Source organism: Haemaphysalis longicornis, unplaced genomic scaffold (genome assembly GCF_048455015.1).
Source record: "Haemaphysalis longicornis isolate Haplotype H1 unplaced genomic scaffold, Haemaphysalis longicornis Haplotype H1 scaffold_8, whole genome shotgun sequence".
Taxonomy (NCBI): Eukaryota; Metazoa; Arthropoda; class Arachnida; order Ixodida; family Ixodidae; genus Haemaphysalis; species Haemaphysalis longicornis.
In genome coordinates, this window is record NW_027526445.1 from 173,668,802 (window position 1) to 173,694,302 (window position 25,501).

The window sequence follows — 25,501 nt, forward strand, 5'->3', positions numbered from 1 at the left end:
ATGTTCTAAGACATTTTTTTCGTTTACTCACGTAGTGGTACTAAATATGTGTTGGCTGTCTGTGCCCACCCACCGTACGAGGACCCATATGTCTTGCGCCGCAATCACGATAGCAAAAGCTTGTTAACTGCGACAATGGTATATAACTTCCGCAGTTAAATGAAATTTACAATGGCACTGCAGTTGCTTATTTGTAACGAAACAATTCGGGTGTGTGCAATTTCTTAATTCAAGCGAAGTGCATTTGAATGAGTGTTGACACGCGCCCGGCATGTTTGCTCTGGCCGCAGTCACCAAAGTCACGACTGCTGGGCCCATTAGTTAGTTCTAATAATGTTGGTCACACTATATTTTCTAGAACAACTTTCCTTTGGTCATGATGTTCTTACTCCATAAAGTTTCATACTAATATATTCTGGAGAGAAATCTGTCTTCGCAATCGCGTGTTGTCTTTGGCGTCGCCATGACAACTAGCACCATTTTGTTTCCTACTTGGCTTGGCTAACCATATGGCTGTTTTCTCCCTTTCGGAGCCAAAATTAACAAAAAAAAAATAAAAATATTTTTGTTCGTTTCGCAAAAATATTTTAAATAATTACTAATAACTAATTACTTCTATGGAGCTTTATTTGTTTAATAATAAAGAAGTTTAAATAACATTCTATTATAAGTGGCGGATGCCCAGTTGGTCTAACTTCCGCTTTAGGACTGTCACCTGCCAATATGGCGGCCTACTGTGGTTCGCAATGAACGGCGTCCGTTGAGCGATTTCTTGCCGTTTCCCCGCTAGTAACGCACGCAAGTAAATTTTCACTGCGCGGATAACGAATCGGACATCAAGTGCCTGTGCGTCAATGGACCCAAGGAAGATGCAACAGTACGGTAAGCGCGCCACTTCCACCGCTCCGCTCAATGCTACGTCAACATTGTGCGCCGTCGTAGGCTGGGTACGACGTCCTCACGATTCGCGTCTCGCAGGCGGTGGCCCGCAGCTGTTCGAGGACACCGGCTTTCCCGGGGTCATGCCGGGTGCCATGCACGGTGCCATGCCCGGCGCCCCGCCTCCGTACGGCATGCCGGGCGGCTACCCGATGATGCCCGACCCCATGGCGGCGATGGCAATGCAGTACGGCTCCGCGCTGGCAGGCCAGGGAAAGGACATGGTGCACCAGAAGGTAGTACCGTACGCCGAGCCGAACGCGAGTCCCTGTGTCTCACTCGCCGAAATGCGCGCAGATCGAGCGGTACGTGTCGGTCTCCAAGATCAAGTACTACTTCGCCGTCGACACGTCGTACGTGGGCCGCAAACTTCTGCTGCTGCTTTTCCCTTTCGCGCACACGGTGAGTGGCGGCGGCGGGCATGTGCCAGGCCTTGGCAGTAGCAGCAACCTTGACTTCGTTGCAGGACTGGGCCGTCAAGTACGACCAGGACGAGCCGGTGCCCCCGCGGTACGACCTCAACGCCCCGGACCTGTACATACCGAGTACATACGCACGCTGCTCTCGCTTCACGCGTGATTATTCCCCGGCAATACGAGGCATCGGAATACAGGCGAAACCGGAATGCGGAATCTCCGATATTCCACTAAAAGGCGCACTGCAGCAGTACGCCTTGTTCTAAAGCATGCTTACAAGCTGTCCGATCAACTGGGCTGCCACGGCTAGCAGTGCGCTGAATGAAAGCAAGACTTGCACTGTTTTAAGTTACTCGGCTAGCAGAGTGCGGATTCTCTATATTCTACGAGTGGGAAAGGTCCGTGCAAGTGCGCAAACCGGGCTCCTTCCGAGGGTACCTGTGAACTGTGGCTCTTACTAGTACTGGTGACAGCTGCTGCGCCATTGCTAGCGGAGGGCAGGGCTGTGGGATTGTATCCACAGGGCAGGTAGTATACATCATTTATAATTGATTGATTGTAGGGTTTAGCGCGCCGACGCAACGCAGGCGATGAGGCGCGCCGTAGTGGAGGGCTCCGGATTAATTTTGACCACCTGGGTATCTTTAACATGTGCCGAAATCTCGTACACACTGGCGTTTTTGCTTTCCGCCTCCATCAGAAAAGCAGCTGCCGCGGCCGGGAATCGAATCCGCAACCTTGTGCTCAGCAGCGCAATGCCTTAGCCAATGAGCCACCGCGGCGGGTACATCATGGATAAGGTGTTTTGGAGCACGAGGGCGCGGGTTCGATTCCCGGCTGCAGCGCCTGGTTTTGTGATGGAGGCGGAAAGCAAAAACGCCTGTGTGTACGAGATTTCAGCACGATAAAGATCCCGAAGTGGTCAAAATTAATCCGGAGCCCCACACTACAGTGCGCCTCATCGCCTGCGTTGCTTTGGCGCGTTAAACCCTACAATTAATCAATCATGGATAAGCTGTTTTGAGAGGAACGTTTCTGCCAAAGATGATACAGGTGTATGTCTGGCTCACACACACATTTTTTTGTGACTTGAGGAGTAGAATTATCTTCTAATGGGAAGATTTGCGACCCCACGTTTACCGCAAAGTATTACACAGGAGGGCAGAACATGCATCTCGTAATGCATTCCAGCGCATAGACAGACGACGAGCTAAGAACATTCCTGGGGCAGTGCTTGTACCATGTTCTTTTGTAGTCCTATTTTCGCTCTGTAATGCATCCCACAGTTGAGTACCAACTCGCCCAAAAGTATATTTTTAAGTGCGAATGCACTTTATAAGCGACCCCAAACCATCCACCGCCGGCGGCGGCGTCCGCAGTGCTCCTCTATATTTAAAAAAGAAACAGCATCCGGCGCCAGGTTTCGATCCGAGGACTTTGCGGCCGCAGCGCGACGCTCTACCGACCAAGCCACGGACGCGACGGTGATATCAGTGTTAGTGACGCGCCTTATATCTTTAACACATTCAAACTACGTCGTCAGCGGCGTGCGTTGGCGACTCAGCGGCGTTATAGCGGCTTGATAACTGCGTGGTGTACACGTGATACTACAAACCCGATGGAAGAGAAGGCGGCGAGGCGGTGGGCTGCGGGGGCCGAGCGCAAGCGCCGCAAGCGGGCCGACAACCGTGCATTCGCACTTTCACATTCTCCCCCTCGGGGAAATGTGGGGGAATTTTTTCTACGCCCACTGGATGTCTTCGCATTCCCCCTGCACTGTGGTGCTTTGTGAAGCTGCAAGGGAGACGGGGACAGAGAGATAGACAGCATTTATTGTCGTCCTGTCCTGCCCCATCGTCGTCCTTGGAACAGGCATGGCGGTGGTGACGTACGTGCTGCTGTCGGGCTACCTGCTGGGCCTGCGCAACGAGTTCACCCCCGAGCGTCTGGGGCTGCAGGCGAGCTCGGCGCTCATGTGGCTCACGCTCGAGGTGCTGGCCGTCTGGCTGGCCACCTACATCCTCTCCATCCGGTCCAACCTGCGCGTGCTCGACCTGGTCGCCTTCTCCAGCTACAAGTTCGTCGCCATGATTGCTGCCCTGCTGGCCAGCATGCTCCTCTACCGGCCGGGCTACCTGCTTGTGCTGGCCTACGGCTGCTTCACCCTGGACTTCTTCCTGGTGAGCGAGTCTTTCGTTCCCGCCCTCGTAGTGTCCGTCCTAATAACCACCCCGCTTCTGTCCTTCTTCCCCTGCAGCTGCGCACGCTGCGGCTGTCGCTGCTGTCCGGCAGTTCGTCGGCCGAGGGCTCGCGCCGGGGCCTGTACCTGCTCCTGGCCCTGTGCGCCCTCCAGCCCGCGTTTGCCTACTGGCTCACCCAGCCCCTGGCCCAGCAGCAGCAGTCAGCTCAATAAACTGGCCCCACACACTTCCCCCCGACTCCCCAGTCGTCGTCACTAGGCCCAGGCTGCGCAGGTGCTCCGAGTAGAAGGTCAGCTCCTGGGTCACCAGCCTGCGGCAAGGAATGGGGGTTGTGAGCATCTCGCACCACAAACACCGCTGCATACCATAGGGCACAATTCCATTCCCCTGTGGGTACAAGTGCACATTCCCTGTGCGCACGCCATCTACTGCTTCACTTAGAGCGTTCCTTCTAATCTTTTTTAAGAGCGAAGCTCTTTAGCAAATTGTGATTTTTCATGTTTGCAGTTAAAAATACCAAGAAAAATCCGGAGCGCGTGAACATGAGCTCGGACCTCGCAGCGACCACGCTCGGCAGCTAACAAAACCAAGAAAATTCCAAGCGCTCGTGTGTGCGGGCTTTGCGAAGACTGCCCAGTGTCATCGGCACACATTTGCAAGCCAAGCTTACCCTTTTGGGAGATTGGCCAGGACTGGCCCCCCCCCCCCCAAAAAAAAAGCGAGTACTCGCCATAATCGTGGCAACTCTTGCTCGAAACGAGAAAGACATGGCGTACGCCCCTCCAAGGTGATGCCCGCCGATTATCACTTCCAAGAAAATGAGGGTAGCTCCCTCTTATAGCCACAATGATAGAGTAAAGGTCGTTGCTGCAGCAAAGAGGAAGCACATCGGCTGCAATTGTGGACTTAAACTGTCGCGAAGGTTGCGTACAGCTTCGCTACCTTGTGCGTTAGAGTGAGCTTCCTTCATTTTTTTGTGCAACTGCGAAGACAGCTCCGCTGTCCTGCCTAGTGGTAGAATTGCTACATTCGGAGTGAACACTTTAAGTTCGAGCCTCAGCAGTGCCGATACTTTTTTTTAATACCTGCGATTTTTTTAAAAAGTACAACGCTGTCCTGGCTTGATTCTCCACATTCTTCTCATAAATGAAAGTAGTTTGGTACCTTTTCAGTCAGTTTAGAGATAGTAGATCACTAGAAAAGGCAAGCGTGGCAGGGGGCGGCAGAAAGTTAGGTGGGCAGATGAGATCAACAAGACTGCGGGGATGAATTGGTCGCAGTTAGCACAGGACCGGGGTAATTGGAAATCCCTGGTAGAGGCCTTTGCCCTGCAGTGGGCGAAGACAGGCTGACGACGACGATGAGAGAGTGCACTGCATGTTTGGCGTTTTGCATCTTGCACCGGGGAAGTGCTGGGCTTGCACGCATCACAGGGGAGGGAGTGTGGCCACTGTGTAGCGTACCCGTGCTGGGGTCCCCCGTCGCGGCTGATCTGCAGGCGGGCCAGGTGGCGTCCCAGGTGTGCGCGGAAGGCTGTGTGCACCGACTGCAGCAGCGTGGCCACGTCTGCGGGGCTCAGCAGCTCGCTCACCGCAGCGTGGAACTTGCTCAGGTGTCGCACCACCCCTCGGAAGGCCGGCGATGGAACGGGGGCCTTCACTTCCCACTGCGTAGGGGGCACATGTCAGCCTCACTCGTGAAGAGTGTGGGTGTGGTGTACTAGAAGAGAGAGGTGTGTCGTCTGGGACTGATGCCCCCCCCCCATTAGTCCCAGATGACACACCTCTCTCTTCTAGTACACCATACCATTTTGTGACGAAAAGTTCTGCTGAGCAGCTCCTAGGGTAAGCAGTACCCCTAGTGGCCACTGGTTACCAGACTTAAATTTATCTTAATTTAGTGGCTAAAGGGGGACTTACCTCATCACGTTCCTATGGGACTTATGGGAATTACTACTTAACGACCCACAGACATAAAAACCATCGTGCACCAATGTGAAAAGATTTGCAAATACATATCAATGTTCACAACGACCTGGTTTACTCACTTGAAAGATACGTCACTTCTGTACTGAAACAAATACACAAAACTTTCACTCGACAGCTAGCGCCACCTAGTGAAATAAACCAAAATCCATTGTTTATTTTTTATCTCAGTAAAGAAGTGATACGTTTATAAAATAAGTAAACTAAGTCGTTGGGACCATTTTTATGAATTTGCAAAACTTTCCGTATCGGTACACAATAGTTCTTGCCTGTGGGTCACGAACCCACGGGCTTAATTAGGTCCCATAGAAATGTGATCAGGTAAGACCCTCTGAAATAATCTTATTCCTCAATTATACGTCACAAGGTTTTATAAAAGAACCTTAAAAGTAACTCCAGAGTTTAAAGCGCAATGTTTCAAGAAAAATTGTTGGTGACACTGGCTGCAACACGAGTTCTCTAGGGAACGCCTGCGCTACAAACAAACAACTTTTCCCTTGCAAAAAAAAGGACCACCTGTGCTCTACATTGGTTCATCCCCCCACACGACACACCTCATCTTTCAGTAGACCGTAGCAGCAGGGAATTTGGGAATTTAAGGGTGCTCACCTCTGCCAGCTGCCCGTCCAACACGTTGCTCACAATGCTGGCCAGCTTGGCAAAGATCTCCGCCACGTGGTCTGCATACTCCTGCGAGAAATGCAACAAACAAGACACTTGTTCTTCAGTGTCCCTTTAAGAAAATTCTTTTTTTTTTAACTCCTAATGTAACAGGTGCACTAAATACGCAAGTAAGTACACTATGAAATAAACCATAGAATCTATGCTTCAGCAAAACCTCAGAGCTTGCAGCCTGGGAGAACCATTGCCAATGCGTGGACCGAGATGATTTTTCCAGTGGAGATGGGCAAAGGAAATTTCACTTCATTCTGTTTGCAATTTTGAGTCACTTCGTTGCTGTTAGTTACTCGACTCACTGATTTCGTGTATGTAACGACCCTGTCAAAATTTTTTAAGCCACGCCAAAGGTTCCTACGCCGCAAAAAATTCAATGTAAAATCTTGAAATTTTAACTGTGACCAAACTGGTTTTTGACAGCAAGAAGAAAACGCGCTTTCTCCCGTTTTCTGGGACAATATGTTTCAGCATCGTTCAAGAGGTAAGCTTGTGCTCCGTCCATAAATGTCACATTTCTGTAATAAAAATCTCTTGCAAGTAAAATTTTGTCTTAGCCGTTCTATTGGAGAGGAGATTTTAGAGTGGCGCCCCTAGCGGCGCCTACGAGAAACTGAATAGAGGGGAAACAAAGCAGACGACACAGGTTTTTTCACATGGCCGAAGTCGTACCGTATATTTCAGGAGAACGATATTTAGCCATTTATCCAATTCTAGGGAGCACTTTTGAGCATATGTTGATCTGAAAGAATTACTCAAACTGCACACATTTTCCGAAAAGATTTTGCTCGCTGTTTTACAGCGTTTTGTCCGAACTAAAACCCCACTTACCTAACATTCAGCCGTCCCTCTACGAGAGCTGCCATACTCAGTCATTCTTACCATGGCTATGAGAATCCGTACAACTGTTGCACGAGAAAAGTTACTAAAAGAAGAAACAGAGGAGCAAAGTCTCCAACGTTGTTTAGTTCTCGGAGTTCAAATGAAATTCCAGTTTGAAAAGAAACAGCATTCGCGTCGGTGTACTGGTCCCCTGACAGGTGCAAAAATTTGTCTCCCCCACTGAACGCAGTCCCATACAGTAGACGCTGAAGGCGGCAGAGTTATAATACCTTCACAGGCTTTCACACACTATACACGTGCAAATACGCGCGACCCTGACCTGGTTATATTCGCATGAAAAGCTCCGCTAAGTTCGCTAATCGCGCGCGGATGTAAGAGCCACCGAACCGACCGAACTGCCCTAACGGCTGCCCGCGCTTCCTTCGCATTAGAGATGCGTCGCTCAGGAGTGATCCGGTTCTTTTGAGCCGCTCTTTTTGAAGAACGAGTGAGCCGTGGCTCAGTAAAAGTGAGCGGCGGTTCTTTTGGAGAGAGGGAGACCCTTCTCGCCCGCTCAGTGATCCGTGTCGAACGGGGCGAGCCACAGCCATAGAGTTAATACTACTGCCACAGCACTGCAAACCATGGAGAAAGAGCCAACGGAGCCTAAAAGCAGGGTCAACGCTCTCTGCGCCAGCTATTGCCGGCGCGAGAAAGCAACTCCACTGCCGGGCCAGCTGGGGCTAATTTTCCAAATTTCTCCAGCGCCCCCTGTCGTGGGAGCAGACAATTCGAGCCAGGAGAACCGGATGCAGTTTTGACCCGTTCATCGGCTCTTCCGATGAGCGGAATCCGCTCAGTTACTGAGCGAAAGAACCGAAGACCCGGGTCAAATGAGCCGTCGCTCTGCGCCATCTGTTATCGGCGCGGGAAAGCAACTGTACTGCCGGGCCGGCTGGGGCTAATTTTTCAAACTCCTCCAGCGCGCCTCCTGTCGTGGGAGCAGACAATTCGAGTCAGAAGAACCGGATGCAGTTTTGACCCGTTCTTCGGCTCTTCCGGCTCTTTCCGCTCAGTTACTGAACTGAAGAACCGAAGAACGGCTCCCGCTCTTTTCGAGAGCCGCTCATCGCGAAGCGGATCTTCTGAGGCGCCATTTGGGAACCGCGGTGGCGGCGGCGGTGAATGACAGATCGGGATGCTGCAATGGCAGCAGTGAACGAACTGCGTCTGTATTTTCAAAGTAATAGAAAATAAACTCCTGTGACCATATAATTCACTAGAATCACTACAGTTACATTTGTGTGTGCAGCTGTTGTCCGAGTCAGGAACGAGCCGCATCTTCTCAACCGCTCAGTTCCGCGGCGATTATCGGCTCCCGGCGGTTCTTTGGCAGAGCGGCTCTCCTAAGAACCGACGTTCAGCGGCTGCTCGCTCGATTAGAGAATCGTGCTGAGCATGGCTCTGAAGGAGTCGTGTCGGCACGTTCCGGTAGAGTTATTAGAGGCGTATCGGCCGACCCAGCTGGGTCTTGTGTGCAACTTTCGCGTCATCTATTATCGCTGCCAGAAAGCGGACCCGTCGACCTCGCTTCGAATAAACTGAACAAAGTGTTGTTCACCACCACAATATTAAAATTAGTTTCTTGTATTATGTCCAGAATCATTTTTTCTGGCGTCACAGCTCACTAGTAGAGATCATATTTGTGAGGTTATAAAGTTGACAAAAAGTTGCATTTTCTTCTTTATATATCGACCGAGAGTGATTCTGAAATACCACTGACACACAAAAACTTTTGTAATGATGGTGAGGCCAATTCTTTTCAGCACAAATACAGCGGATGTTGTTACAAAATAAATGACTAAATAACAATTGAGTAATAATTTAGATTATGGATGCTTAACACAGGTTACAAACCTAAATGAACCGCTGAACTGTTCAAATGAAACGGTTCACTTCAGTGAACTGAGCCGTTCTGAGCCGCTCACTGAAGTGAGCCGTTTTGCCCATCTCTACTTCGCATGCTGTCGTTCAGGAGAGGGGAACAAAAAGAGCAGTGACCTCCCGCATTTTTGTGTGTTTGTATTGATTCCGACCACCCAATAAGCGCAGAGTGCTGGGGAAAGAATAGAGGGGGGTGCTGGAGGCGGTGGCCAGATTCCCCCTCTGTATCGTCTGCCTCAACGTCAACTTGGCTTTCTTTGTAGGCATTTATTTGCAGACAGCCACGGGTCGCGTGATTGTTTAGACCAATGAGTGTTCGTGTCGCGGCGACAGCTTCTGTTTCAAACCAACGCGTTGTTCAAACGTACTGGTTTTCTCGACGTGCTAAGGCTGGGCGGGAAATGGGCGCTTATTGCTCGTTGAGTTAGCTCGTCTGTGTCGGTGTGCAGTGTGCCCCATGGAGTTGTGAAACTGTGTACATCTCGTGGTCTCCCTTGAATTACCTGTGCTTGTTCCATCACTGTCTGCGTGTCAGCTCGCCCGTCTTATATGCGCTGCTGGCTCTCCGTGCGACGACGTCTAATGACCATTGGATACCGACTCACACAACAGTGTGTGGTACGTGTAGCGATGCCTATTTTGTGCGGATTACGGGTCGTCCGCGCAAGGAGCGTGTTTTCTGTTGCTACCTGCAAGTACCGCGGTCCTGACTGTTGCGCACCAAGTGCAAAATTGAAAAGAAATCGTTCTGTGTTATTGTGCTGTGCTCGTTTTTTTTTTTTTTTTGTTCGTTCGCGGAGCCGTATCCTGGCATTTCTTCAGCATCGCTTTCACCTTGGAAACATCAGCTTGTTTTAACGGTGGCCTGCGGCGTGAGCGTTGCAGGTGGCCGGCGCTGATGTTACTTGTACGCGTGTTTAATAAAATGAACGCGTTTTTAGACCACTCTCGCAGGCCTTGTTTTGAAATGAAAGTTGCTAGCAAAAAAAAAAAAAAATATTATTAGAGCAGCTTTTGGCGTGTTCAAGTTTCATTTCGGCGTAGTGTGGAGTGTGGGGTATCAATCGTCTTCGCAAGCGGGGCCTTATAAATTGCCGCTCTGACTCGCGACTCAATTCGTAGGTATGGAACTTACTACGAACACGCAGGGTTCATCAAAAGTGACCTAAAGCCAAACTTCTTTTGTGCCCGGTAAGGCGCTGGAGCGTTCAATGGGAATTATTGAAAAACTTGAAACTTTCGGCGGCTTGTCGTGTTCACCACGGGAACAGCTGTTCTTTAAAAAAGCCACTGTCTTCTCACTGCCGCGAATGATTTCAAAGCCTTTTGGGTCGACTTTTCGTGTCTGTGGTGATTTCTGCGCTGTTATTTTCATTTCCGTCTGAGATGTGCCTGAAACACTCTGTGCTGAAGTTTACTACAGACCGAGTCCAACGTTCCTTCAAAATTTCAGCTTTGACATCGATAGCTTGCGTTGGTTTTCCGCCTGCGGAAAGCATTGCAGGCTAATGCCTGATGTGTATTTCGTAGATTTCAACTGCCCCACTGCGCATAATTTCCCCGTACATTAAAGGAATCTTGTTTGACCGACCAGTGCCCTATAGAAACCTATGTATTTTTGTCGTTTGTTTCCCCTCTATAGAAATTTGACCGTGGCGCCCCCTAACTTAAGCGGCGCCACCTATAGGACGATCTCCTGGCCAATAGTGATCATAGATAATCTACTCGTCCAACCCTGCACCCTGCTTTTATCTGGTGAGGACGGACACCCTACAGAGCACCAAATTCACGGTCACTTTTCTTTGCTCACACAGTCCCCATAAACCTTACTACAGTGGAACCCCGATAATACGACTTTCAAGGGACCGCGCGAAAGTGTCATACGACTGGGGTGTTGTACTCATAGAGTTTCATACAATAACTGGAGAGAAATCTGGCGCTGCGATCGTACGCCTCAATGGGCGTGATGGGTAGTTCTGGATTCGGATTGGCACTCGATGGCTTGTGGAAGTTACTATGGATTGCAGGCAGTTTCGTTTTCGTTTTGGATTTACATGAACGCACTTGCCGCGGGGTGTTGGAAGAAGCTATCAAAAATAAGTTTCTCTTTGAACTGCATGCCGCGCGCGCACTGACACCGCCATGAGTGGAATGTTTTATAACCAGAGTTGCGAATTGAGTGGGTTATCAATTCATTGCCGGCACAGCGAGCACGAAAACACAAATGACGGCGCTCTGTGCCGCGAAGTTGTCTGCGAATTAGGAGTTGCGGCGGTTACCATTCGGCAGAGCAATGTATTTGTCGAAGCTGACGACAGTTGCGCATCGCTTGGAACAGCCACACCTTCCGTACGAACGCCGGCTCCTACGGCGTAGACCAGCAGTACCGGCGGCTGATAGGAACGCAGCTTGATGAATGTTACTAATTCAGGGAAGAATAACTTCTCCAAAGGTAATTGGTTTCTTTTTTTTTATGAGCACAAAACTTTTCTCTTCCTATTACAAACCACGAGCGCCGAAACTTTTACAGGTAGTTTTTAAAGAAGTCCGCATCCTGCTGTAGTTGGTGGCAAATGACAAGCCTGCTTCACAAACCTCAACTCCGCGCCTGCTTTTATTTAAACGCGCCATTTTTCGTACAAAACCGGTTTTTCGCCACTAACTTTCTTGTTCGCCATGTTATTTGTAAACGGAGAATCGGGCAATAAGAATTTTTTTGTCAAAAAATACAATTTGCGCAGCCAGAGGTCCGTTTCGATCCTACGCAATCCGGTTCCAAAACTACACATCATTCCCATTGAAGCGTAAGCGCCGCTGCCATGTTCGCGCTGACATTAGCGCCAGTTTCCCTTCTAGTTATTATTGTATGAAACTCTATGGTCGTACTAACAGGGCATGGGTAAATGTCGTCCTAGCAGACAGTCTCACGCGACGGGTGGGCTAAAAACTTCCCACGGTGTCAGCGCGATACCACCAGCCATGCACCGCGCGCTACGCGACCCCCGTGCCGTCCGGCGATACATATTTTATAGCCCACAAACCCGGCACCTCGTGCGCGTGAGATAAGGCCAACGTGGTCGAGCAAACTGAGAGGGGAAAAGGAGAGCGCGTGAAGCTGCCAAGGCCAAGGGAAACGAACGATAGCACAAGGCGGCGATGGAAAAAAAGGTAGCAAAGAACAGGGTGCCTCAATTCACGCACGTCTGCCCATTGAGGCACCCTAGCAGAGACAAGAGTGGAGTGACAACGTGGCTGTGAAAGACTGCTAATAAGAGGGCAGAGATACAGGGGGAGAGAGCGGGGAAGAAATGTGGATCACGCAGGCGAGAAAAGCGGGTGTTCGGTCATCGCTGCGGGGTTGCGTCGTATGGGTTTTCGCGTTCATTGCCTCGATGTAAGCTTCAAATGCGCGGTCCGCCAGCCACCTGGACGTTGACTTCTCGCCGTTGGTGCGTTGGTGTTTTGCTGCCACTTGGAGCCGTCGAAGGTTAACTCCCGCTCGCCACTGCCTGCCCGCTGTCTGTTCAGCAAGTGGTCTGGCCTGCCTGCGGACCTTTGCGCATCAAACAGCGTCAGACGGGGGTTAAGAATACAGAAAGGTTGAGGCGAGGCGAACGCCAGTTTATCTGCACCAGGGTCCGTCGTATGAAGTGGACCGCGTGCACCAGAGCGTCATATCATCGTGGTTTTAATGCATTGTTTCTATGGGGAGTTTGCCGGTACGATGGTGATGTGTCGTAAGCAGTGGGTCGCAAGTCCAGAAGATGCATCAGTGGAGTTCCACTGTACCGCAATGTTGTCACAACTGGATTGCTGGCAGTGCAGAATAACATCACTGTAGAAACCTTTATAGTATCATCATTGCTGCTTCACTGGTGATATCATCATCGGCGCTCATCATCAGTCAGTGGCAAGCTCAAGCTGCTTCATCCTTCTCTTAGTCGCCATAAAAGCTAGCGATTCTCTGCACAGAGGCGCCTGACCCTCTGAGCCTAGATTCCCACAGTCACGAACCAGGCGTCTCCACAACTGTGCGACTGCTCCCATGCTGGCCAAGTTGCCTGCCCCTGCCAGGCGGTCACTCAGCCCGCGCCACCTCACACTAGCACCGACGCAACGAGAAGAGGGACTGCACCCACTTACTGTCCAAAACGCCCACAGTTATGGTGCAGCGGGAAGCGTTGTCTGCTATTGTGATTATGATTGTGGGGTTTAAAGGAGCCATGAAGACAAAATACAAGTTGGGCTTATTAGAAAGACTGCTTAGTCCCGATAACAATGATACCAATATCATCGCAATCTTCGAAAAAATAACGGAGATATTAAAGAAAACGTGTGAAGCAGTCGCGACCCCCTAGCCAATTTCCCGCAACTTTTCTATGATGTCACGGAACCTTGTTTGTGCGATTGGCGGCCGCCTAACTGACCTGTCGCGACGACACATGACTGAACGTCTGTAATGGGGCCTCTAGTTCCATTTGACCGCATCACTTGAATGCTAACGTGCAGTTAACGCACTGAAAATTGTTTTATTGTTGGCCCGAATGACGTCATTCTTGCTCATAACACGTCACTGTGGCGCAAAATTGGAAAGTTTTTAAATACTTCTTGCTTTTTTTCCGTTACAAAAACATCTTTTGTGGCTGTAATGGAGCTGAGTGAGATACTGAATCCTAGTTCTTTCAAATTAAACGAAGTTGTATTTTCTCTTCATGGCTCCTTTAATGCACCGAGGCTACATCTCGGCTGCGAGGCACGCCACAGTGGAGTGCTCCGGATTAATTTTGACCATCCGGGGATCTTTAAAGGCCAACTGCACTCAAATTTCACCTCGACCAAATTTATTTTTAATGCGTAGTAGTGCCCCCAAATCAGCTGGGACACAGGTGGTAGCCCCGTGAAACGCCTCGTTAATCAGTCAGAAGCGTTTAAAAAAGCTCCGCCGCAGACCACGCTGCACCTGCCGGCGGATGGCGTAAACAGCCATGACGCGCCTGTGACGTTCCAGCCGACGGGGGCTTCTTCCTCTGGCCAGCCACGCAGCTGGAGAACCGGTCGAGCTCTGCTACCCCGTGTGTGCGCAGAGCTTGCACGCAGACTTTCTCCCGAGCTGGTGACCGTCCGGCTGCTCGCTGGACGACTGCAACGTTACTGCAATGGCCGCGCTCTCCTCGGTTTCGGTTTCAACGTCACCGATTTTTGCTGGCCGCTTGCGGCGTCCATGCGCGTATTTCAGCTCTTGTATTGTGCATGTTGCTTTCTTTTTAAGCAGACTATACGGAAATAGGGTTTTCAAGAGAGTGAAATTTTGAGTGCAGTTGGCCTTTAACGAGCGGCGAAATCTCTACACACGGGCGTTTTCGATCGTCGCCTCCATCAGGAAAGCAGCGCCATCATGGCCGGCATCGAACCCGCGTCCCCGTGCTCAGCAGCACCACACCTTAGCCACTGAGCCACCGAAGTGGATTGCCCGCTATCGTTCAGTGCTATCGTGCAGCGCAACGTTCGTAACCTAGTTACCCTTGTGTTCAGCTTTGTGCAGTGATGGACAAATGATACGCAAACATAAAAATATGAAGCAGAACACACAAATAGCGCAATTCCTTTCCATGGAAGTCAAAATGATGCGTGGCTTCGTTACAAAAACAAAGTTTGGGAATTGTGGCTGCTTTCCAAATACAGCAACAGCCGGCCATTATTGTACCTCCACGAACAGGATTTTTCAATCTTGTGTGCTCTGGTTCATATTTTCGTGATTGCCTTTCATGTGTCCACGAATGTGGCCGCCAATGCTGTGGGTAAAGGGGGGGGCATGGCCCGATTTTCACCTTGGCGATGACGTCGAAGTGCCGGGCTGTGTCCCTTCGTGTGGCGGCCAGGTGCTGCTCAAAGTGGGCCTTCACTCGGGGCAGAAGCGCCAGCAGGAGCTGCAGGCACCGGGCGGCCAGGGCTGCAGGGGGAGGGGGGGGGAATAGAAGAGAGCGATGAGAGAGAGGAGGAGGTGGAGAGACAGAAAGAGAGGGGAGAGAGCAATAGGGAGAGATGAGGAGGGGAGGGAGAGATAGAGCGGGAGAGAACGATGGGAGGGAGGGGGAGGAAGAGAGGGGAGAAAGAGCAATAGGGAGAGATGAGGGGACGGCGATAGAGAGGGGAGAGAGTGGGGAAGGGAGAGAATGATGGAGGAGAGAGGGAGCAAGGTCAGCGCGCAAGAATTCTTCAACATACAACAGATGCGAAACTCTGGTTGAAAATCCAGGCTGTGCGAGCCCCCTTGCTTCGTTGGAGCTGAAAGGCAAGTGTGCTGGCACATTGGCACCGAGAAGACTGCAGACTAAACACTGCTAAACACTTCTTTTAATAAGGAAACTTGGTAAATAAAGCTTGCTTTTCAAATCAGTGAACGCTAAATTAGGTAATGGTTGCCTACATTTCCACAGGGTTTCTTTTACGATTAGCAGCAGCCGCAAGCGCTTGGGTACCACTTCAACTTCCTGTCGACAGATGGCAGACTAGTCGACTTGCTCCATGCTTGCCCCAAGCACAGGGGTGCAGTGTGCTAGAAGAGAGAGGTGTGTCATTCGGGGCCGGTTAGGGGGGTCCCTTTTGCGATGAAAATTTCTGCTGAGGAGCTCCTGTTGTAAGCAGCGCCCCTGGCGGCCGCTGCTTACCAGTTGGCTTCAGAAATTTTGTTCGTTAAATTGATCCTCATTTATTGCCCTTAATAGTCTGGTTTCTTTAATTCATGATACAAAGTTATATAAAACCCGTCAAATAACTGCTTAGTTTGATTTAAAAACTTTTGGGGGTGCTAGCTGCAACAGGAATTCTCTGGAAAACGCCTGGGCTCCATAAAATTTTTTCATCGCAAAAGGGACCCGCGCTCTCCATTGGTTTTTCCCCCAAAGACACCTTTACCTTCTAGTAAGCTGTAACAGGGGGGCCAAGGGAGTACTTAACTGGGGCGGTATTCTCATGTTTTGTCCGTTTCAAAAATGTCCGTTTTGAGCAAGCCCTGATTGGCTAAAAGCGGACACCCACACGTGACGCCATGCAAGCATGACGGAGCTATGAGACGCGGTTTCTTGGAGCAGGCAATTTTTCGTCACCTTGTTGTTGGTTCGCTGGCCTGGCAGAACAATAAACACATAAAAGATAGTTTAAAACATGTTTAGTCCTTTAAAATGTGTGTGCAAGAAAAGTTGCGCAAAAGTCAACCAAAAGCCCGCCGACAACTGGAACTACGTCACAACAAAACGGACACAAAACGGACTTTTTCAAAAAGGAAAAACACAAGAACACCGCCCCTGGTGTATACTGAGCAACTGCAAGTTTGTGCGCAACGTGTCCGGCAGCCGTTCATCGGCCGTACCCAGCATGCCGGCCGTGATGGTCTTGAGGCCCAGCCGGTGCAGGGCGCCCGCGCCCAGCACGAGCTGGGAGGTGCGCGAGTTGAAGAGGCGCAGCAGCTCCTGCAGCTTGGCCGCCAGGCTGAGGCCGACGCCGGGCAGCTGCCGCACGCAGCCGCAGTACTCCAGCACCATGCGCACCAGCAGCAGGCTGCTGCCCGCCAGGCTGTAGCCCTCCGACGCCAGCAACAGCTGCGGTGCAGATGCAGCAGCACTGGCCTTTCCGGTCACACTTCCGTGGTCCGACGGAGCGGCAAACTCGTCAACCATTCGCTGTAGCTCGGCCGGCACCTCCACGCGCGTCCACACCTCCCCATCCAACAGCAGGCTGCAAAAAAAGGGACCCAGTCGCTTGAGATCCTGTCCCCCTGCGGGTCACTCATGGGCACGTTGTTAGCAAAAAGTAACAGTGTTACACTTACCTGAGCGAGAAAAGTAACTGTTACAGTTACAGTTTCCAAAAGTAACTTGTTATAGTTACAGTTGCTGTGAAAAAGTAACATCGTTACTTTTTCACAGTAACTGTAACAAGTTGAGCCAGGAAAGTAACTTTGTTACAGTTACAGAATTCCCAAAAGTAACTTATTACAGTTACTGTGAAAAAGTAACAGAGCTACTTTTCTGTTTGCATCAAAATCCAAATAACTGAGTATATATGGTAGAAAAATACAAAGGCATGCGTGTAGTTAAATGTGGTAAAACCCTAAGCAAAGGGAATGCTAAAGAGGGCACACTCAAGCCCACCACAAGAATCGTTTCCCATGCCTAAATTTTTTGCGTCAACTTTTCTTTGTTGACGCACCCTTAGTTTCGGGGAATTGGTTTGCAAAACTTATTGTAACTTAAGTTGTTTCTCAAAATTGGCATCCTTGAGCTTCCCCCTTTTTGCAAGACTAATTGTCAGTTTCTTGTTTTTTTTTTCTTGTTTCTGATCCCCTCATGACGATGGTACAGATTTAAGAAATCACCTCGTAAACCGACCTCCGACCTCGGTCTTCTGCAAGGAAGATAATTCTTTTCACGACCTCCTCTCCTAAACTGTGAGGGGAGCTGTGTTGTATAAAGGTGAAAAAGTGGAGAGCAAGAACTGTACATCGACCTTCATGAGTGTTGCTGTTGGATATTTTTTATAAAAAAGCAAGTAACTGTAACGGTATTTTCAGTAGCACTTACTTGTAAAAATGTAACAGTATAACAGTGACAAGTTACTCCAACGTAAAAGTAACTGGTTACAGTTATAAGTTACTGAAAAAAGTAACTAGTTACTGCCCAGGACTGCTGTGGGTACAAGCCCGGCATTTTATGAGTGCATTTGCACAAGCGATTTGCGCTTCTGCGGGCACGAAATGTACAGTGAAATTTATCGTTAAATAAAGTTGTATGTATGTACCCAACACCATCTACACTGGTCCACTTCCAACACTCCTTCTGCCGTAAAGTTGCAAAAGAACGCCCACCCAAAATATGGAGATATCGAGTGAAACATACGGGATGAGCGATCTTTTGCATCAGGCATGAAAAACTACAAAAAAGTGGCCGCATTGCCAACCAAAATTGCGGAAACATGGAAAAAGAATACGACATGGGCGAACTTTCGCGTCAAGTGCGAAAAGGACAAGTAAGTGACTGCATCAACACATAAATAGAGGATTCACGCTTATTTTTGTTCACTTATTGGCGCTAACGACATCAGTTTTAGGGGGTGGGCGATGTTTAGGGTCTTTTATTTCACCCCTAAAGGGGCGTGGGCGATGTTTTGGGAGTGGGCGTTCTTTCGGAACTTTACGGTAATCTTTCATGCAACTGCTAAAAGAGCTCTGCTGTTCTGTCTCGTTAGCCTAGGGGTAGAATTGTTAGTTTTTAAATGAATGCCGCAGATTCGAGCCCCAGCAGTGCCAATATTTTCCCCAAGACCCGCGATTTTCTTTAGTGTAAAACACTTTCTTAGCTTAGCTCTCTGCATTCTTGTCATTAATAAAAATGGTTTGGTATCTGTCAGGTCGGTTCAGATGTGGGAGGCGGCATTTCAACACATCCAATTAACGTTTTGCATAGCACTGGAAGGGTCAGGCTTGGCTTGCACTACCTATCTTGGGAAAGAATATCGCCCTGGTTGCTACAGCGGGCATGATGGTTCTTACCCAAGCTTGGCCTTGTGCTCCTCATGGAAACAGCTCACAAACCGGTCCGCCTGCGTCGCAAGCGAGCCACACATGCAGGTTTACTGCCGGCATGTCCTGCCCGGACGCTGCATGGGATGATCAAGGCACGGCTGGGCAATAGAATGATCATGGGGGCAGAATTCCGAGTTGTGTCCCTTTCAGAAACATCATTTCAATTGTGATGTTGTTCCACTTGCAAGGCCTCTGACCAATGACGTGCAGCAGAGAAACCGACGCCCCGCCCTGCACATGTTGCATCACATCTGGGTCGTCTGCTTTCAGCCAATCAGGGCTTGCTTGAAACGGACACTTTGAAGTGGACATGAAATGGACAAAACTGAGAACTCCGCCCCCGGGAAGGCATTTTGAATGGGAGGCAAAGAGCGCCATGACACGATGTGAAACAGAGCAAGTCAGGGCAGACCCAGGCAGGACAGCCTGTGGAAACACACAAGGTTGATTGATTTGATTCATTCTGGGGTTTAACACGCTGATGCAACGCAGGCGATGAGGCGCACCATAGTGAAAGGCTCCGAATTAATTTTAACCACCTGGGGATCTTTAACGTGTGCTGAAATCAGAAACACACTCGGAAATTGGGCACACTGATGACTGCCAACTGACTGCTTGCCCGGAAACAAAAGCAAACGTAACAAGGTGGGATCAATGAATGCACATTGATTACAACCCTCGTCAACTATATCTCCATTTTCGCTGCACCAGCTGTTGTGCCCCCCTGCTTTCGCTGCACAACTGTCCTGGAATGGTATTAAAAAAAAAAAAAAAAAAAAAAAACAAAACAAAAAACCACGGGGGTCGTGCTTGGAAATTTCAAATGCAAGGCAAAAAGTGCAGTTGGATATTCTGTTGAACTTTCCGTTGTTCTGTGCGGCAGCTGCGCCGGTCATCACTTAAAGGGACTGCAACACGTCCGATAAATGCTTCCACTCTTTCCTTCACGTCTGGAAGCACTGCCAAAGCTACAGCTATTGCCAGCACGGAGCGGCACTACGCGATTTGCTCGTCGCAGCAGATACGATGCTTTCCGTTTCTGCCTTGCTCTTGTGGCGTTTTTTTTTAAGTGCCTACCGATTGTGCTCATTGCTGCAACTGGAGGAAAGCCATCCCATAGCCGCTACACAATAGCCACAGCCAATAGTCACTACATCGCTGTAATGACACAATTCCACGGTTAGAACAACGTTAAGATCGGAAAAGAGAGAAAACTCTTTTCAGCAAGTTTCTAAGTTATCTGATGGGCACATAGCAGTAATTTTTGGCTGAGGTACCTTGCAACCCCTCAATCTCAGTACTGGATGTGTTGGTTGACTACATTCTGCAAGCATTTAAGATTTCCAAAAAAGTTGAAAAAAGTGTTGCAGGGTCCCTTTAACACGTCCCCTGGATATAAGCTTCCAAAGCTGGTTCTGCTTGCTGTGTTCACCCCCATCGGTGCCTTCACCTCTCCAGGCAACTCGTACTGCACATGCAGCAGCAGACTACCCTGCTTTTGTGCTGCTGTTTCCCTTTTATCGTGTTTGCTGTGTTTCCATTTATCAGAGCCTTCCTCCGATTATTTTCCTGCACTGCTGTATCCCTTTACCAGTGCATGATCAGCAGCTCGCACTCACTCCCAACTTTTTAACAGAAAAGCTGTAGTTGGTGGATCTTTTTCGTCCGTCTGCTGAAGGTCGTGCGTCACGCAGGGGTAGGAGCAGGTTCCCACACCCACTGGCAGCCTTGCAGAAACCTGTTTCTAGACCCACCAGTAGAGGGCGCAGTGGTCTCGCAAGGGCAGGTTCTCTCCCTCTCACTATGAGAGAGGTGCAGCAATGGTGCAGCAGTTCTCGGGCGAGCACTGTTGATGTTTGAGCCAACACAAAAGATCCATGGCTCCGCTGTTTCAGCAGATTTCGCACTGGGTGAAACTGGGTATGACTTTTTGTTCCACCAATTTTCTGTACCTCACAACGTTTGTTCTTGAAACGTAAAGATCTAAGGCTTTTGCCTCCAAAAGCTTGGTAAGTACGTAAACCATCAGGAGGTTAGTTGATTAAGGAGAAATGCTCAGTGACTGGTTATTTGGTTCTTTGCGACAACGAATCAGATCTGTGAAAACAGAGACAAATGGAAGCGCTAACACAACAAGGACAAGTGAGTAGACACACACTTGTCTTTGCTGTGTTAGCACTTCCATTATTTGCCACGTCCTACCAACAGGCCCAGGCCAGCACTCCAGTCCTATGATACATTGGCCAGTGGTACGTGAACTTCCTCAAGAGGACGGCCATTTATAACACCACAGAGCGATGCTTTTCCACCCTACTGCTGCACAGCGCCACTACAATGCTGCCCGAGTGAGCAGCAGAGCCAGAGTTACTCAGAGTACTCCAGTTGCACAACTCCCCAGAGGCCCCATGTAGCATAAACCGGTTGGGACCCTGCCTTAGGGACCACCAGGAACTCTTGCAAAGGTGTCTTCTGGCACGCACCTGTGTGCGCAGTGCAAGCACTAGGGCCTGGCTGCGGTGCTGACAGAGCCGTGCCCATTGTTCACTGCACTGGTCCGCCCGCTGGCACAGGCCTGGGAAGGCCCCCGTGTGCAGCGGCGACCGGTGGGCGTCGGCCGGCACGAGCCTTGCGCAGCGCTCCTGGGCCAGCTCGCCCAGCGTAGCCAGGGCCCCCCTCAGGGCCGCCTCCGCCTCCTCGCCCTGCCCCTGGACCAAGGGCGTCTCCCCTAGGGCGGCCAGTTCGAGGGCCCGGCGCTGCAAGCCTGCCAGTGCGTGCGCCCTCCTCAGCACCCGCTCGGCCGCGGTGAGGGCCCGCTCAAGCAGCGCTGTCCAGGGCTCCCCCCGAGACTGGGCCTCCGCCTGGCAGGTCTTGAGGGCCGCCCGCAGGGCCGTGCACGCCTCGTCCCGCAGCAGCGAGGCAAAGGATGACCGCACCCCCAGCCGCAACATGCCGGCCACCAGGGAAGCCAGGCAGTCTTCCTCCTGCAACGGCCCCGCCCGAGACCGCCCTTCCCGTCTCTGCAGTCCACATGACCTTTTGACAAGTGCAAGGACTAACAGCGCCTCTTCACATGGGAGCGGTAGGGAATGCCATGCACGTGTACTGGCACCATGAACGCTGCACCAGACTGTGAAACAATGGGTCTCCTTGGCTATCAGTCACAGATCGTCCGCGGACTGCCTGAGATGCGATCCGGCAATTGATTCCCCCAAGTATTCCCTATTAGACCTCTGGTCTGAAGGCAGTCCTCAAACTGCCCGCAGACTGTCCGGGACTGACGAATCGAGGAGACCCAATGATTTTGACACTGCTGACGGATGTCAGGGTCTCCTGTTGCCCGCTGCATCAACAAGTGATGCCGTCTCTCCAAACTTGTGCGGGCAACACTCTACACCTTTCCGGGCAAGTGACAATACCTGAATCGGCCCAGGACAGAACTAATGCAACTGGATTTAACGAGGTTCTGCTGAACTGGAAAGCCAAGCAGGCCTACGTCTGCAAGAATACAGTGCAGTAACAGAGACGTGACAAGAGAACGTGGGCCTTGTCAACATGAAACTCTCGATTTACCAGTCCTGGATAGTCCGCGGCAGTCTGAGGACTGCTTTCGGATTAGAAGTCCCGTAGGAATACGAAAAATATCGAGCATGGGATTGAGTCCCACGATTCCTGCAGACGATTCAGGAGTGATAAATGAGGACGACCAGTATCAACGGCCACACGGCGTGTCGCCCCGGGTGCAGAGACCAGTGCCATGGGGTGTACCGGTGTACCTGGTGCCCTAGAGGTGCGAGGTCGTCGGGCGGCCGGTTGAGCTCGCGGCTCAGGCCCCGGGCCAGGTCGGCTGCCATGCTGCGCTCGATGTGTCGCTCCAGCTCGGCCAGCTGGGCGTCCAGGTGGCGCAGGCTCTGCACGCCGGCCAGCTCGAGGGCCAGGATCTCGCGGCTGGCCTCGATGAAGTCCAGGGCGCGCGCGAAGTCGCCGCTGGCCAGCAGCCGCTGGATGGTCGGCTGCGCCTGGTGCAGCGTGGCCAGCAGCTGCAGCTTGGCGCACAGGGCGCGCTGCCGGCACTGGCGTCGCCACAGCCGCAGCAACTGCAGGCCGCCGCCGGCCAGCTGGTCGCGCGCGCGCGCCAGCTGCGCACGCAGCGCCGCCGCCACGGCCAGGCAGCCGGACAGCCGCTCGGCCAGGGTGTCGTGCGAGCGCACCGCCTGGAAGAAGGCGCCCGACCGCAGGGACACCTGGCGCGCCAGGTGCACCTCCACCACGTCCAGGTAGTGTGTCAGCCGCTCCTGCAGCAGCCGCGACGGCCCGGCGGACCACGGGATGGCCTGCGCGAAGACGGCCGGCTCCTCGAGCCGCAGCTCGGGCCCCAGGAACACGGCGGGAAGGCACAGCGGCTCCCCCGCCGCTGCCAAAGATGAGGAGGACGAGGAGACCGTGGACGGGTCGCCGGAGGGCGGCGGCCGGCGCGACCGCGCGCAGTGCGCCAGGTACGGCTCGAAAAGCCGCCGCGTGATGCGCGAGGCCGCGCCGTCGCCGCCGGCCGGAGGCGCCTCGGTGAAGTGGTCACCCCACGTGCGCGTGAAGAAATCGGCCTCCCGGCGGCTGCGTCGCGGGTCGTTCAGCACTGCGGGCAAGTTCTGCGCCGAGCGGTGCACGGTCCATCGCGCCTCGGCCACCGCGTCCGGCCACTCGCGAAGCAGGTGATGCTTGGAGACGTGCGCCTCGTAGTCCTCGTCGCTGACGCCTTCGAGCGGCAGCGACGAGCACACGTCGTGATCGCCGTAGCGGCACACAAACGAACCGCCTTCCTTGGTGCAGTGACGCTCGCGCAAGTGCGTGCGGAACTCGTCGGCCGTCTTGAAGGCGCGCTTCTTGGGACAGTGCTGGCAATGCCTCCAGACGGGCCTCGACCCTCCGTCCGACATAGCCGGAGCTCTAGTAGGGGAACACGCTCCGCAAACATGCCACGGCCCGCAGGCTCACGGCCTGCATACCGCATGACACCAGCTGATCGCACCCGGCGGCCGACGACCTCCCGAACAAGACATGCTAGCCAAACAGATGCACCGCTGAAGATTCGCCACAGATGCCACAAATCCACAGACGCGTTGCGACCACTTATGGCTACGGTCCGTGCTTGGACTGACTTCGACTGCTTCCGGTTTCTTGTTTCGGCTGGAACAGCTGATTGTCTCGTGACGTTAATTTCGCAGAGTTTGTCGCAATTAGGGGGTCCGTCCGTGTCAGAACGTCAATTTCGCGTCATTTTGAACTAGTGATGGCGCACTTGCGAGGACCTTAACCTTTCAACACTGCACCTTGCTTGCGTTGCGTCATATGCGTGTCGTCTGCTCTCGGCCATTCAGAGCTCGCTCGAAGTGGACGAATTTGAAACTGACATGAAATGGACAAAGCTCCCGGTCATGGTCGCAAAAAATCAGCTCATGTTTACATTCTTTACATTCAGCGTCACAAGGACGCTACTTTTACTACACTAAGCCCAGCGCCCAGCACTAGACGAAGCGTACTAACGTTAAAAAAAAATACATGCAAACTCGTTCACTTTCATACCTTCAGCGCTGGTGATTCCACAATAATGACGTCGCTTCTTTGTGACCTGAGCTGGACCAATTAACGAAGATTATATGGAGAGAACTTCCTAGCTTTATGAAACACATTACCAGCACTCGATCGTGAACTCGAAAACAAGCGTGACCTGGCTTTGATGCCCATCAAGATAATTTAACTGTGTTGTGTCAGTAAATCAGAAACGACATTGCAGAAGACTAATATCAAGCTCTCGCATAAGGTTCACAGGCTTGGGGAAGCCGACCCTGCTAATTTTTTTAAACTACAAAACCAAGGGAGGAGTTCCATAAAGAAACTTGAATGCTGTTGTTGCTGAGGATTTTTGTCTGGCTACAAGTTATGCAAGGAAGACGCCGACTCAAAGCACAAAAAGTATTCAGTGTTTAAATGTAATCGTTCTCTGGGGCATGGTGATGGTGTTCTAATTGGTGTAGCACGAGGTTTTAATCTTTCAAAGCAGATTTTTTTGCAAACCTCAACTTGTTTTTACATAACTGTATGCTAACAAGACTATTTTTTGCTGTTGTTGTTGCCCGCAATTTGCTTCTGCAGGATTTTTTAATGACCCAAGCCACTCACTAAATGACACACTAAAAATTTCCTGATCTTCCATTTTTTATTGGTTTTTAATTCCCCAACACTAACCGGACCTCACCTGCAGCTGTGTCAACACAGACGAAACCCTCTATTTTCCAGTGATTATGCTCACAATTGTTGCTTAACCCAGGCAATCACGTCACATGGCACTACTAGATGGGCACGAAAGAGAAACCTGTGCGAGACAGAAGAGATGGAAGAGGTGTCACATCCCAGGCGAGGGCTAACTCTGTGGCCAGCTGTATACTGTTCCCATCTAGGCCAGTTCAAGATCATCATCAGTGGATCTCCCATACAAGGCACAATGGAAGTGAGGAAGAAGAATCCTTGCCTCGTGGAGCGCACAGCACTCTAGTTTTTTCTGCTAGTCTGTTCTCATTAAACCTACTTCATGGAAATGTCCTGCGGTCTCTCGTTAGTAAGGTTGGTGTAAATCATATGTCCCGAAAAAAAAAGGGCTGCGATTGGGCCGAGGAGGCAAAACAGCCCATTGCGACAAGTGCGCGCAAGCGACCAGATAATGTCACAATGAAAAGCAATGTGAACTACAAAGCTTCACAGCTGCGATGGCGAAGGAGAGGCTACCGGCACCTGAAGAAGGAAATGACAGCAGCCACAATTCATCCCAGGGCCGCGCAGTGAAATGCTGATTGCGGCGGCTGTGCAGTTTCTCATCCTGCAACAGATGCCGGTGGCTTAATCTGTGCAGAGCGCTTGCGACATTGTCTGGCCTTCCCAGGAAATGCC

General features: G+C 51.2%; 2 protein-coding genes across 2 annotated transcripts; one reads left to right on the forward strand and one right to left on the reverse strand.

Annotated features, from left to right (window-relative positions):
- The first annotated feature begins 693 nt into the window (after window positions 1-693).
- Window positions 694-3,786, forward strand: Yif1 (Yip1d-interacting factor 1). Its single transcript, XM_077681387.1, has 6 exons — window positions 694-882; window positions 979-1,175; window positions 1,237-1,341; window positions 1,406-1,484; window positions 3,228-3,535; window positions 3,613-3,786. The coding sequence occupies exons 1-6, from the start codon at window positions 855-857 to the stop codon at window positions 3,766-3,768; spliced, it is 873 nt and encodes a 290-aa protein (XP_077537513.1). The 5' UTR covers window positions 694-854; the 3' UTR covers window positions 3,769-3,786.
- Window positions 3,166-23,684, reverse strand: Scat (VPS54 subunit of GARP complex scat). The gene is made up of 8 exons (XM_077681386.1): window positions 22,336-23,684; window positions 21,043-21,543; window positions 18,530-18,579; window positions 16,352-16,716; window positions 14,811-14,932; window positions 6,151-6,231; window positions 5,020-5,222; window positions 3,166-3,866 (listed from the first exon to the last, which is right to left on the reverse strand). Exons 1-8 carry the CDS (start codon window positions 23,491-23,493, stop codon window positions 3,728-3,730), a joined length of 2,619 nt encoding a protein of 872 aa, XP_077537512.1. The 5' UTR covers window positions 23,494-23,684; the 3' UTR covers window positions 3,166-3,727.
- Between the last annotated feature and the right edge of the window lie 1,817 nt (window positions 23,685-25,501).